The sequence below is a fragment of the Molossus molossus genome, unplaced genomic scaffold (assembly GCF_014108415.1).
Source record: "Molossus molossus isolate mMolMol1 unplaced genomic scaffold, mMolMol1.p scaffold_m16_p_20, whole genome shotgun sequence".
In the NCBI taxonomy this organism is placed as follows: Eukaryota; Metazoa; Chordata; class Mammalia; order Chiroptera; family Molossidae; genus Molossus; species Molossus molossus.
In genome coordinates, this window is record NW_023425356.1 from 49,439,997 (window position 1) to 49,455,507 (window position 15,511).

General features: G+C 36.8%; 1 protein-coding gene across 12 annotated transcripts in view; it reads right to left on the minus strand.

Annotated features, from left to right (window-relative positions):
* SUCO (SUN domain containing ossification factor) overlaps window positions 1-15,511 on the minus strand; it is a 58,062-nt gene that overhangs the window by 13,076 nt on the left and 29,475 nt on the right. For 9 of the 12 annotated variants that reach the window (XM_036272100.1, XM_036272106.1, XM_036272097.1 and 6 more), the window contains 9 exons: window positions 13,335-13,355; window positions 13,075-13,130; window positions 12,491-12,582; window positions 11,647-11,712; window positions 8,270-8,338; window positions 7,415-7,505; window positions 5,262-6,425; window positions 3,687-3,774; window positions 687-791 (listed from right to left, as the gene is read on the minus strand). In XM_036272100.1, coding sequence (XP_036127993.1) covers window positions 687-791; window positions 3,687-3,774; window positions 5,262-6,425; window positions 7,415-7,505; window positions 8,270-8,338; window positions 11,647-11,712; window positions 12,491-12,582; window positions 13,075-13,130; window positions 13,335-13,355 — 1,752 coding nt within the window. The remainder of the gene's footprint in view (window positions 1-686; window positions 792-3,686; window positions 3,775-5,261; window positions 6,426-7,414; window positions 7,506-8,269; window positions 8,339-11,646; window positions 11,713-12,490; window positions 12,583-13,074; window positions 13,131-13,334; window positions 13,356-15,511) is intronic. The other 3 variants (XM_036272104.1, XM_036272099.1, XM_036272105.1) reach the window with 2 other exon arrangements.

The following is a 15,511-nucleotide window of genomic DNA, read 5'->3' on the forward strand; positions in this document are numbered from 1 at the left end:
CTCCACCCCCCACACCTATTGTTCTCTGTGCCACTGTCCCTCACATGTTTACTGTAAGGCCAGGGACTCTTCATGTTTGTATGCCCCAGCCTGGGGCGATACAGCTCATGCCAAACACATACTGGTTGCTCAATGAATACTTTATACATCAATGAAATCTCTGTTGTGTTAAGAAACTCAAGCTTTTTTGAACTGAAAATGAAGTCTGTATTGCAACTTTCAATGGTTTACAAAAGGCCTAACAGAATGGCTTTATAACTAACTATATTTTAGGTAAGACCTAAACCATGAAAACCATGTTTTCCAAAAGATTATGATAATTAATATATTTCCACAACTTTTTAATGTCACATTTTGGTGTTCTGAAAAGTTCTCTATAAATAACAATTTCATTTGGTTCAAGTTCTTAGATACCATGTTCTTAACTTGCCTGCTTTTATGACAACCTCTAGATATGCACTCTTAAAATACAAACAACAATTACTTCCTCCCCCCCCCCTTTATTAATGTTAGAGAGAGTGAGTGGGAGAGAGAGTTAGAAACATTGATGAGAGAGAACATCAACTGGCTGCCTCCTGCACACCTCCTATTGGGGATTGGGCCCACGACCTGGCCATGTGCTCTGACCAGGAATCAAACTAGCGACCTCCTTGGTGCAACCACTGAGCCACACCAGCTGGGCTTACCTCCTGCTTTAATTCTGCTACTGTTGCTGATAAGTTTGACACCAGCTGTGTCATGTTGGTCAATTGTGCTTGCAGCAACTGGATGGATTCTGTTTGCCGCTGATCCTATGATAAAGGAAGAAGTATTATTTGTCTTTGTGTTTCATCTATACATTAGCTGGGTTATAAATTCTAGTAAAATAATCTGGAAAAACTATTAAATTCCTGGGGGGGGGGGATTAATAAGCAAAGCCCCTAATGAATAAATAGTGTAAACTATTTATTTATTTTTAAATATATTTCCTTTTTTCCATAACTATTTATCCCCCAAACCCTCTTGCACCTTCACCCACCCCTCTCCCAACCACAATCACCACACTGTGGTCTGTGTCCAGGAGTTCTTTCTCTTTATTCTTTTTTGCTCAATCCCTCCATGCCCTCTGCCTCTTAACAGAAATTTTTGAAAAACAAAAAACACTTCAATAATCTGAGACCATTCAAACCTCTGCCCCTGCCACCACCCATTCCCCAAAAAGAGCCCATTTTGCCACTCCTTGCTACCATGTAGAAGACTGTCTAACAGAAGTTAATAAATTCGTTTAAGTTAATATGGACTCCATATGTAAAAACCACCATATAACCAGCTTTATGCAAAATTGTTACTGTCAAATATGTGTTTTTAAGGCAAAGCAATTGCCACGAAGACACGCTGAAAAATTTTTGAAGAGTATTTTTGGATAAAAAGCAGGCTCACACCAAGGTTTTAAAAGTTTTATTTTATATTAGGATGGAACCTTAGGATACCACAGTCAAAAATCTACTACTGATTATGTAGTTAATGCCAGAATATCACCAATGAGAAGTAATTTGTTAAAACACCCAACTTTTCAGCTCCGAATTTTAGAAACTTTAAATATCAACAAATATGTCTTTATTCAAAATATGCATGCATATTTTAGGGAACTGTGCATCGTGTTCATGGTTATAAACCTACATCAGGTAGAATGCACTGGAAATTTCACATTTATGAATTGAGGGAGCAGGAAGATGTTATGGAAGTCTAACACTCTAATCTGGGGCCCTCTATGAAACAGCTACATAACCATTTATTATTCTAGACTTCAGTTTTTCAAATTTAGACTTCAATGTTAAGTGCAGCTGTGTGTGTGAGGTTGGAGTAGGTGGACATACACAACTGTAAGGAAAGTTTCACTTGCTCCCCGCACTGTGGTCCACTGTGGGGCTCTCTATCCCAGTTCATCTTTCTCAAATGCTAAATGAGACTCATTAAATCATTTCATTTTACTGAGATTTTTACCTACAATGATAAATTCTAGACAGTTACAAACATTTAAAGGACAGTCTATTAAATTTAATAAACCGGTTAATACTTCCGTAATCAAGATTTACTTCCAATAGTGTTAATAGCACACAAGATTATTTAAAAGTATTTCAACAAATCTTTGAGACATAAGACAAAAAAAAAAAAAAAAAAACATACAGAAGGAAAATCACTGTATTAAAATTAACAAAAAATAAAATATTGTGTTCATGAGTCAGAAGACTTAATACTGTTACGAGGTCATTTCTCCACACTGATCTATCAAATTAATCCCAATTAAGATCCAAACAAGTTTTTGTTTTGTTTTTAATAGAAAGTGACAAGCTGATTCTAAAATCCATATGAGCCATGCCCTGCCCAGTTTGGCTCAATGGTTAAAGCGTTGGCCCAGGGACCAAAGGGTCACAGTTCAAAGGCTTGTGCCTGGGTTGCAGGTTTGATCCCTGGCCCCATTCGGGGTCATGCAAGAAGCAATCAACAGATGTGTCCCTCTCACGCTGATGTTCGTTTCTCTCTCTCTCCCCCTTCCTCCCTCCCTTCCACTCTGTCTAAAAAAAAAAAAAAAAAAAAAATCAATGGAAAAATATCCTTGGGTGAGGATTAAATAATAATAACAAATAATTTTAAAAAATAAAATCCATATGAGCCAAATCCAGATTGGAGAAAAAGTTCTGGAAAAGAACAAAGCTGGAGGATTCACACTACCTGAGTTCAGGAGTTCCTATAAAGCTACAGTAATCACAACAATGAGGTATTCGTATAAAGATAGACAAACGGAACAAAAGGCCTAAAAACAGACCCACATATATATGGTCAACTGATTTTTATCAAAAGTACAAAAGAAATTCATTGGAGAAAGGACAGTCTTCAACAAATGATGTTGGAACAAAGGTATTTTCATGTTTCTCATCTCTCCCCAAAAAGAACTATGATCCATACCTTTCAACACATAAAAATGAAAGTGAATCATAAAGCTAATGTAAACCTAAAACTATTAAAACTTCTAGAAAAAAAGTTAAAAACAAATCTTTGTGACTTGGGATTAGGCAAAGATTTTGTAAAGCAGAGAGAAAATGTGTAAATTGAGCTTCAACAAATTAAAAACTTCTGCTCTTCCCTAGTCCCAAAGAAACGTTCAGAAGAGGATAACATTTCTTCACCATGGTGACACACAATAAAACACTAAAAAGCATCACACTTTGTCATGCAATACTGAAATTTTTCCCTTAAAATCAGTTAGATGGGAATGACCACATCAACAGCCCTGTTGCATCATTGTACAGCTTTAGGTAAGAAATGAGAGGGAAAATGGAAGAAACAGGTACTGGGATTACAAAGGAAAAAACCTGTTTTTGTTTGGAGTCAGTAAGGCTGTCTACACAGCAAACAACAAAGGATTTTCGAGTTTAACTAAGTTGCACAGAAGTCCACTGCACTTACACACACACACACACACACAATCTTGAAATGTAGTATGAATAATGCTCAGGAAAGTTTTCTCTAGAGGAAACATTAGTGCTAATAGTTTGGGAAACTTTCTAAACATGGCATTAACAGGTTTAGTCATAAGCTATTTAGGGGGAAAAGAAAAGCAACATTACTAATCCTTCTTACCAGCGAGTCTACAAAATTCAGTGGACATTTATATAAAAATTAAATAAAGCATGACGATAACCAACCTGCTGCTCTGCTATTCTTGAAGTATTCTGAAGTTTTACTATTGTTTTATTGAAAGCCTTTTGCATTTCTTCCATTTGTTTTCTGTACCTGTGAATTAATAATCAATTTAAATTAGCTTTAATTTCTTATTTATTAATTTATTACTGGAAACACTTCTGATTTCAATATATGAGACAAATAAATTTTTCTGAAAATGACTGAAGCCTATGCAATACAGGACCACTACATAGCTGAAATAAAGAAGTCACTTAAGGTATCTGCTAATAACCTCAGCATTGAATCTACATATCTCATGCCATATAAGACCTACTGGTTGCATATATGAAAGTTGCTAAGAGCACAGATCTTAAAGTTCTCATAACAAGGAAAAACAAGGAAAAACAACTTGTAACTGTGTGATGATAAATGTTAACTGGGCTTATTGTGGTGATCATTTTCAAATATATACAAATACTGAATCATTATGTTGTACACCTGAAACTAATATAATGTTATATGTCAATTATCCTACTTTAAAACAAGATTAGTGATTTCTGTGGTCTCCTTAAGGGGGCAGTGGGGACAGGAGACGCAAGAGCAGGTATGTGGTAGCTAAGTGGACATGTACACACAACGAGCCAATAAACTGTATGCATGGATTAGGAATAAGACTCCTTTGGGATACAATGACTACCTCAGTGATGTCTCATTAGTAGCATTTTGATTTAAAAAGAGTAGAAAAATGTAGTGTATCAGAAACTCCAGACACTTAGTGCCTAGGCAGTTACAAATGTTGGAGGAGAAGCCCGAAGGACACTGGATACTGAGGGAGGAAAGAGCAATAGGTCTAAAAACATGGAGACTGTGCCTGGCACACCGGCGCTGCCTCTGGCCGTGCCAGCGTAAATGACTACAGCTGGAACCAAGGTTGTAGGAGTTGTGGAAAGTGCAAATGCTGCCTAACCATCCACTGGAGTCTTTCTTCACTTAGTTCAGTTTTTAATGCCATCTAGTCACGTTACTCTCGGAGCTTTAAGGTCCACAGACCGTAACTCCTCCCATGAGTGTCTGGGAATCAAACAGTAAACATGGCTAAAATTAAGCAACAGAAGAAAGAAGAAACTGATTATAGATCATTCAAACTTAACCTAAGAATAAAGGTGTTACGTACTTCTAAGAAAGACAAGAAAGCCTTTAAGTCACTGATCAATATCGAAATAATTCTCTCTCTTTCTCCAGCTAAAATGGTGCTGACTGCCTGGCTGGTGTGGCTCAGTGAATTGAGCATGGTCCCTTGGACTGAGCGGTCCTGGTTCGATTCCGGGTCAGGGCACATGCCTGGGTTACAGGGTTGATCCCCCAGTAGGGGGGGCATGCAGGAGGCAGCCAATCAATGTTTCTCTCATATAGATGTTTCTATCTCTCTGTCCCTTCCTCTCTATAAAGTCAATGAAAACACATATTTTTTTAAAAATGGTGCTTACTACTATTATATCATGAGATAATTAAATTTCCTCCTTCTCTAGTCACAGATCACATTCCACTACTTAACTCACTGTGCGGTGTGGGTTGCGCATACTCATAATAAAGCTTACCTTTGGCTAAGCTCCTCCAGATAGCGACCGCTGAGAGACATGTTAACTTCTAAGGCTTTAATACGATTATTAAGTCTCATAAACACTGACTCCTTCTGGTTTGATCCATGTACAAGATTTCCATTAGCATATCCTAGATCTGTCGAATTTTGCAATTCAGCATAAAAATCTGTAGCTGTCCTCTGTAACCCTCTTAAAAGGGCATCCTCTGGAGACTGTTCTTCCTCTTTCACTTCAGGTAATGCAGAAGCATCCACAACAGGAGGCATCATTTGCTTTGGTGTGTCAGCTACGTTCATTTTGGCTTCCCCGCCTTCACTGTCTGGCACGGCAGCTGTGCTTGTAGGTGGCACTATTGTTTCGGACAGCTTTGTGATCATTTGCATGGAGTTTATGTCTTCTTTTACAGTACTATCTACTACTTCATTAAGTTTAGTTTCATAGATGATCACAGTTGGCTTCTCTACAAAACTAAAACTCTCAGACTTCTTTTCTATTTCATTATCAACCTCAACAGAACTCTCTTGGGGAATCACTTGTGATGGTGTGTGCCCTGCTTCATATTTAATTGGCTCAGATACTTCTATTTTAGATAATGAACTGATTTCTGGAGTAACATCTAAATGAAGAGACTGAGAAAGAGTTTGAGGATGGCTTGGTTCAAGTTCAATTACATCTACAGTGTGATTAATCAAATCACCTTGGTGCATACTACTTAAGTCACCTAGAACAACCGTCTCGGCTTCCTTTGCCTTACTCTTACTGTTCAATTCTCCAGGTGCAGGCTGCAATACTGTCACATCGACTGATTCTGCAGGAAGTAGCAATGTTGGTTGCACTGGCACAAGATAATCTTTTTCTTCACTCATAGCACTTCTGCTGTGTTGCCGATAAAGAGCAACTCTAACTGAACACCATTTATATATGTATTCTGCAAAACTAGAAATGCAACAAATTGTGGTCAGTTCACTGCAAAATATTTGTGTCTCTGCCTCAAACCAGGGTGATGACTCATCCTCCTGTTCTCCGCTACCCAGAAGGGTCACTGTGGATGGACTTGCCTCTTCTTCGTCCTCTTGAACTAGCTGGACAATGGGACTCTCTTTTGGAGTATCTAGTGATGACGGCTCTGTGTCATGTCCTTGTTCTTCAGCGGTTACAAACCTAGAAATATATACCATAATTACAAATCACTTAAATTATAAATCTAAAGTTAAAATCTTGCTTAAGAAAAATATCCATGGTTATTAATACAGATGAAATGAAACTAATTCTTGGATGACTTTTTTCCTGTCAAACAATTTTCATTATAAAAACAAATATCATTCAGAAATGGTAACAGAAAGACCATTTATCAAGCACCCAGACAGATGATTCAAATCACCATATTTAGCAAATCAACCTTGCTTTTCTTTAATCTCTGTTTAAGAACTGTTTGATTATGAACACTACTCCCATTTCCTGGAATGTATTATGTACCTTTCCTCCTATAAATATTCACCAAATCTTTACAAGCCTCATTACCCCTTATATTTGAAGTTGAGCTCCACAAGAGCTATAAATTCTCAGAGCAGAAACTATCTAGGATTTTTTTTTTTTTTTATCCTCATCCGAGGACATTTTTCGATATTTTGTTCAGATAGAGTGGAAGGGAGAGAGAGAGAGAAACAGTGATGTGAAAGGGACACATCGAGTGGTTGCCACCCACACGACCCAACCAGGACCAGGGACAAACTGCAACCGAGGTACGTGCCCTTAGCAGGAACCGAACCCGGGTCTCTCTGGACTGCAGGCCGACGCTCTAACCGCTGAGCCAAACCGGCCAGGGCTATCCAGGATTCTTAATGCTTATGAATTCACTTTGTGCCTGAATATCCTATTTTCAAAATGCAGATAGATTTCTCAAAGATTATTTTTCTGTGGATGATTTAGGGAATACCAATGTGGCACAACACACGATTATCTGTTTTAGGGAGAAGAAACATATCCCCCTCCTCCCCCAAATAATCTGAATATCATCTGGCCTGTGGAATGTCTACCATTGATAATGGAGCTTTCTATAACCATTTCACACAAATCACAAGTACCTTCCTACGTACTGGCAGACTTAGTTCTCTGTTTCAGCAGAACTCAAATTGCACAATGGAACTTACTCAGGCGGAGGAGCAGGAGGTGACCCGGGACCTGCTGCAGGCATCTGGGGTGCAGCTGGGGCAGTGGCCCTCTCAGACATACTTTTGTTTCCTATTGTGAGAAAGACGCCCATGTTGTTTAATTTGTGAAAGCTATACCATGATATCTCATTATAACAAATACAGAACTTTAGTTTCTCAAGGGAGAAGAAAAAGTCAAATAAGTTTGCTACTGCAGACTATTTTCATCCACGTTCTTTTAGAAAGAAATGATTGCACAAGGTCACAGCTACAAGTAATGCGTGTTTCTCAGCTTCTCAGATAACTGAAGCAAGTCAGCTGACTGTGACGTCTGTGTAATCGCACATGGTTAGTATGCCTGCCAGACAGACACCTGAAAGAGCTTCTGGAGAGAATGAACAGAAACAAATGTGTCATTTTAAGTTTGCTCTTGGAAATGAGTTGTTGATGTTTTTTTAAGGGCAAGATTACTTCTCCTGGTTAATAATATTCTTATGTGGCATTCTGTAAGGGAAAAAACTGCTTTCTAAATTGAGTAGATATTTGCTAAATAAAGCATATGTGAAGTATCATTAAAGCACCAAAACCCCAGGAAAGAGATAAGGGAGAAAATCATTTTACTTCTACAGCAGGGAGAGCCAAAAACCAAATTCATGAATTTTACAGAGATAGGACCCTATTCTAAAAGAGAGCTTGTGTAACTGAAATAAACAGCAAATAACAGAAGACTGAAAGATTCCACTGGATCATTTCTATATTTCTAAAGTAAAAATCAAACTGCTTAGCTTATTAACTAGTTTTCCTAACCAGGAAGACCCCTTGAGTATTTAAAAGACCCATAAAATTATTAGGTACCTTCTGTCAGGTCTTCAGTTTTTGCTCCCAGAATATTAGCGGCAATATTCACCATATTTAGAATGGCATCTAAAACAAAATTCAATCAGAAAGAAATACCAATACACCTAAATATTCCCAATATTAACTTAATATCAGATAATCAAAGAACCATTTATAATGGCCTTTTTGCATATTTTGGACTAATTACTTTTTTATTCACCTTACTATGTAAGTCCAATAAAGGACATACATTTTAGCCAAAAAAGTATAAAGCATAAATCTGAGATTTATGTTCAGAGGAATTTAAAAGTTAGCTATACTTTTTTTTAAAAAGGTTTTTTTTTTTTTTTTCAAACCTTTTACCAAAACACTGTCTTCAGCCTTACCAAATTCAAGTATAATTCAACATATAGACAGGGAAGACATGTGACAACCAAAATTCATTTTACCGAAAAGCCTGTTTTTCTTTAAGAGCATTCTACAGTCTAAAAGAAAACCCAAAAAGCCTGAAGAAACAAGGTTTTCCTAAACAGGTGATTATCATCAGTAAAAATAAACAAAAAGGGAAGATTATTATCCAAAGGGAAGCAGAAAGATTTTGTTATAGTATCTATTGGTAATATGATTAAACTCCAAGCTGATCTGTATAGAATCAATTTTCTTTGATAACTTTTACAATGTTCTATGGATGATAAATCACACAAATTCTTTCATGAACTGGGAGCTTGGGCATAGGCAGATTCATTAAAAGCCAAAGTCATAAAACTCCAAGTGTTGTACGTAGAGCAATCTGCAAACTTGCTAATTCTGCCTCTTTCCAAAGAGGATGTTTATTTTAGATGACGGGTAAAGTGGTCCAAACCTTCGCATCTATTTACAGAGCCGAAGGTACACGAGGAGCACAAAACAGCAGGGCCCCAAACAGCAGGTGCTGGGAACAAGAGGCTTCCTTCCAGTAAGATGACGGGACTTCACGGGAAATTAACTTCCATCCCCAATCTAATCTCTGATGATCCACTAGAAGTTAATTCTCCTATTAAAATACTAAGATCTGGCACGGGCCACATATTAAGCCGTCTTAGTCTCCTTTCCTGAGAGAGAGCCCAGGGTTTTCATCCCTCTGCTCATGAAAACCACAGATGTGAGGAACTGGACAGGATCTAGGAGGAAAAGCTAGTATATCAAGAAGGCTGGGAACTATCACCTGGAGTTAATTCTGTAAATGTGTGCTTTATGGCAGGAGAAGGGAGTAGGAGATTTTAGACTGCTTTAATGTCATAACCAGTTGACAGTTATTAACTTTGATCTTTACATAAACGTGATTCTACAATCTGAAAGACAACAAAGCAGTGATACTGTTTCAATCATTATTAGTATGACACAAAAGCTCTGTATTTGCTTATTGAATGTCTAGAATGATGTCAACTTTGCCCTTTGACCTGGCAAATCGGTAAACAGAGAAGTGGCCTTGGTTCTGAGGGCTCAGGAGACGCCTCAGCATGAGATAAAAACAGGAATGGAAACTCTGTATTTCCTCACAAACCAAGATGAAGTAGCAATGGAAACTGTTATTTCCTCATAACCCACTTTTATTGTCAGCCAGCAGTGCAACAGGAGCAGCAGCTCGTCTGCTCAGGCCGCTGGCTCCAGTGCAGACAATGCGGACGGCTGCACGGAACCCCACTGCACGGAACCCCGAGTGTGCAGTCAAGTCTACCCTCTCAGGCCCTTATGCTTCAAGAGCGATCTAACCTTAGACTTCAGTTTCTTTGGCATTTATTATTAAAGAATTCAAGGAAAGAAATCATCTATTAATCTGTGCAAAAAAGTAACTTTAGAGCATATTTTAACCTGAATTTTAATGCTAGCACATACAGTAAAGATTTATACTACCCATCACTTAAAAATATTACTTATCATCATTCCAGGGGCCACTTGAGTAACAGAAGCAAATTTCTACTTTTTTGTAGATTTCTAATCTACAAGAAATAATTTTGCTATGTTCACAGAACACTGCCAAATGCAGTTTTTTTTTTTTTCCTTTTGAGAGAAAGCAGCTTTGTGAATATTCTACTCTGACCCTTCTCAATCTGCACCCAAACATATGACAGCCTGTCACAACGGTCATCTGGTCACTGAAAAACCTTCAGTGTAGCCAGAGGTAATCATCAGAAATACAGTGCCAAATTCGATACCTGTCTCTAATTTCTCCTGGATTAGCTGACTCCCTTATCTTTGAGTTGGCAACTATCATCCCATCTCTGCCCTTTAAGAATGATATTCTAGGAACCAAATATCATTATGATATACTCGGTCTCCAGCACACCAATAGCTCTTGACAGAGAACACAGACGATATATGCTGCAACAGAACGAGACACACCAACAAAAAACTATGATAGTCTTCCATGGAGAGGAAGAGGGGAAGAACATAAAGGGGAGAAAGAGAAGACGAGGAGAAATGCCTCCTGACCCACGCCAGCGCAGGTACACACCTAGGCCCTGTGCTTCGGTCGGGCGTCCACAAGAGCTGGAGTCAGAGGGCTGAGACTGGGCTCAGCGCCGCCACTCACTAGCAGCAGCAAAGGAAATGCACAAGCAGCTGCTTGTCTGTTTACTAAGACCCGCCCCTACTAAATCCAACTATTAATCTCCAAATAGAAAGGAAGCCTCTTCCAGTAAACTTTACATTCTTCAGGAATAATCAAAAATAACAAACATTAAAATATACCTACCCTCATTCTAACAGTAAAAACAAAACATCAGTGGGTAAACAGTCTTTTCCAGGAGTCTCCTTAGTGAGCCTACCACTAGGTTAGATACTAGGTTACAATGACAAGAAACAGAACTAGTATCATAGTTACTGTTTCTGTTGTTTACAAAGAGTAAATTAATATTCCTGCTGTTGTTATTGCTTGGAAATCAATATTATTATGGATAAAAACAGATTTTATATTTTGTAATTAAATAGAAAACTAATCATATCCACAGATTAAAGATCATTGGCTAGGATTTCGGTGAGGGATACAGCCCCTGAAACTACTGTTCAAACTCCTCTGCCATGCAGTATGACTACCCAGCTGCTCCTACTCATTGGTCTAGGATCTCTAATAATTCGGTCCCAAGTGAATCCACAGCCCTTTCCTCACTCTAAGGAATGTGCCAAATATTATGAGCACTTAGAGAATTTAAGCTTGCATTTTTTTCCTCCTCTCTTCTTTTTCACCGATCCTTTCTATTTTATTTCCATAGAAATATTTTTCAAAAGCCAGGATCTAATTTCAACTCAACGTTGAACACTGGGAGGCAAAGCCTTCTAAACATACCACAACAAAATGACCACATATGTCAGGGGAAATGCTTTATCAGTGACTAAGAAAACCCCAACATACTTACTTGTAGCAGAACCAAGAAGATTTTTTGAGGCTTTATCCTCCCCTGTACCATAATCCAGTGGATAATCTGTTTAAAGAGACAATGAAGGTACTTACACTGAGAACTACCTCCAACGTCAGCTGACATTTAGGATAAATTTTATAATAAATATTCATACACATCTAAAATATGTTGGCAAAAAGAAAATGAGATTCAGAAGTCAGTTATCTAACATGTAAACCAACAAAAGTAATTCCACTGCTTAACAAAATTTTAATAACTGTAAGACTTTTATTCAAGTTTTCAATGTATTTTACAAACTCCCTGTAAATGTCATTTTATTCATGGGAAAACTGGAGGGAAATTTTAGATTGTTCAGATTACGATTTCAGAGATGCTAAAACTAGGACTTGATAAGGCAGAAATGGAGGGTGTGTAAGCCCTCCTACCCCTCAGGCTCACAGGTGTCTTGCAAAGGCTCGGGCTTTAGTGGGCTTGCTTTTGGTTTCAAAGCAAATCAAAGGAACTAATGCTCAATTCTACTATTTCAGGTGTTTCATGAGTTTAATAGGTTTTTGGGCCTGGCATAGGGATATAATCTTAATTTATAGCACAGATGTTATGGACGGGAGCTCCAGTTATAAATGCTGATTGATGATCTAGAAAACAACTCAATTTACAAAGTAGAAACTCATTTTAGAAAATAGGGTTAAGAAAAAATTAGTTATTAAGGTTAAAACAAAACAAAAAACTAAAGACAATCATCATATTAATTTTTTAATTAACCTATATTTAACCCTTTACTATTAAGTTTTTTAAAAAAAAATATATACACATAATAATCACCTATTTAAAGATCACTTACCATAGTCCTCATCAAATAGTTCTTGCCGTTCTGAATGATACTGGGAATCAGCAATCTCTTCATATTCTTCCACCATGCTAGTGCCAAATACCCTATTAACAACAAATTATTAAAGACAAACAAAACGAAGTTGTTGAGAGTCATCTCTTCACAATAAACGACAAAGCAGATGAACTTTGGTCATGTTTTGAGGGCTATTAGCTTTTGAACTCCAAAATAATAACTGCTTCTTACACTGCAGTCAGTCACTGTTTCCATTAAAATGTAAAATTAATCTATTTAAAGGCATTTAAAAAATATATAATGACCAAGTTTTGATATCAGTCTAAAATGTTCCCTATATTATTGTGATAGCAAAATACAAGCAAACTAAACCAAACACAAAATAATGGTTATTTTTACTCAGAGGGGATTTTGACATTTTCCTAAAATGTATTCAAGAACAAAAAAAATGTAACAGCTTATATTTCTATGGCATTAACCTTATATGACAGAAAATTACTTTTTCACTTTAAATATGCTTGGATTTTTGTGTATCACTTTCTTTTTTATAACCACTCAGTAAATGTATTTTGCTCTGTTACCTTATAAGGCTTAGTGGACAAAAGTGCTCTGATCCAAAGTGGGACACCAACTCCACCTAAGAATAAAAGCACATGAAACAGGAAACTAGCACGGTGCTGCGAAATTATCCAACAATATACTCAGATTTGCATTTATAACATTTCTAAAAATAAAGTCCTTGTTTCCCCAAAAATCAGGGCTTGTAAAGTTTGGGGTTTTTTGCCATGCAGTAATATGCTATGCCCTGTTAGCCAGTATTGCAAAAGAGAAGATTGCTAACCTTTATGTACTTGATGAACATCTGAAGCGAGAGAAAGGAAAAGAAAAAGAAATCAGTTCCAAGGTCTGGATAACATGCTGTAAGCAACATTTAATATTTGTAAATTATACTGCTCAATTAAAGTATAGAAAGCAATGTACTTGGATGGGTAAAATTGTAGTATCCTTAATTCTTTGCAGAAATCAAAGCAATGATTTAAATTTTTACCATCACAAATATAAAGTACCATCTAATTGTAATTAAATACATTAACTTTAATTTTAAGGTTATTAAGTTAAATAACCTAAAATTCATTGCTGCTGTTTTATTTATCTATTAGTTAAGAAAGCTTTCTAAAAGTAATAAAGTCTCTGGAAATAACCTGTGCCTTATATTACTTAAGTATTATTGGTATGTATCATACATATACTACTACATGTGAATTTATATATTAATACATATGTGGATAAACATATCTATATACATACATATTCAAAAAAAGATAAACATAATATAAAATGTGTATTCTTGTACAAAATTGGGTACACATTGTTTTAGGGAAAGCATAAATTTTTGATATGCTGTGTTATTTCAGGATAACTTAGAGCACTCTATAATACGTTAATCCACTATTAAAATATAAGCTCCTAAAGAGTAGTTTGTAGATTTGGGTTTAATTCTTTTGGGATAAGAAAAACTCAGGTAAATTTATATCACATTTAATGTGTTTTGCTTTTAGACTTAATTCTACCAAAAAGGACTTTTTAGAAAATTAATCATCAAAATGCTCTAGTCTCCCATCATAAAAGAGACATGGTAGGGAGTTTTTCCTGGCATGTTTTTATGCTAAAATAAAATGTTGTTTCATTATAAACAAAGTAGATGGTGTAAAGAAAAGATACTCAGAATTATTTCATAATATGTGAGTTGTAGGAATTGTAAGATTAAACATAACTATCACCTGCCAAATAATTTTTAATGTTTTTCCTCCTCACTGTGTAGACATTGTTATATAACAAGACCATTAAACAATTATTTAGTATTCATTTTAAAAGGAACTGAAGCCCTGGCCGGTTTGGCTCAGAGGTTAAAGCGTCGGCTTGTGGTCGAGAGAGACCGGGGTTCGGTTCCCGCTAAGGGCACGTACCTCAGTTGCCGTTTTTCCCCCGCCCTGGTTGGGTCATGTGGGTGGCAACCACTCGATGTGTCCCTTTCACGTTGATGTTTCTCTCTCTCTCTCTCTCTCTCTCCCCTCTCTCTCTCTTCCTCTCTCTCCCTGCCACTCTATCTGAACAAAAAAACAAAAAAAATGTTCTCGGGTGAGGATAAAAAAAAAAGGAACTGAAGATGAATGCACCTTAATTTTTCTGAACACTGTTAAGTTACTGAGAATATCAACTATTTTAAAAATAGAATTTAGTATGTTTATACTGAGAGTAGGAATACTATAAGTTTACCCATTTATAGAAGCCAATTTAATACATGCTTATTACAAGACATAAACAGTAAAATCCCAGAAGACAATTAGGTAGCTATAAGTTTTCACATTTAAGGAAGAAAAGAGAGAAATCAGAGATGTTGTCATTCAAGAAGGCCATACTATGAACACAGTGGTACTTTAAGGTATGACCACTATTTTTTAAATTATTTATTTATTTATTTTCAAGCGAAAGGAAAGTTTTATTTGAAAAATAGACGGACTCCCCACAGCAGGGAGGGGACTCAAGTGGGATGCCCATGGTCACTATTTTAAAGAAAAAAAGGAGGGGGGGAGAAGAGTAGGAAATTCCTATATTTAGTCTAAATCCAATTCAAGTGTGATAATTCTACCTGACTTAGCGGTGGGGACAGCAGCAGGGACACTGAATGAAAATATTTAAAGGCTGACTTTATTTGAAATTGGTATTTGGACACGTAGAATACTTTACTTGAATGTGAAAAGCAAAGTCTGTAACGACAACACGCAGCTGGAGGGGAAAGCTGAAATGCCCTAACAATCACCTGAGAAGAAATCAGACCTGCTTTCCAGACTTCAGCGACTACCACTGATACAGGTTTTGAAATGAAGAAAAATGTCATACTATGAAGATGAAATTTTATATAAAGACTCAAGAAAATTAAAGTTATAATCTGGGATTTCATCAGTGCCACAAATAAAAAACTGGCCTAGATTTCCAGTAACACCAAAGGGAATGTAT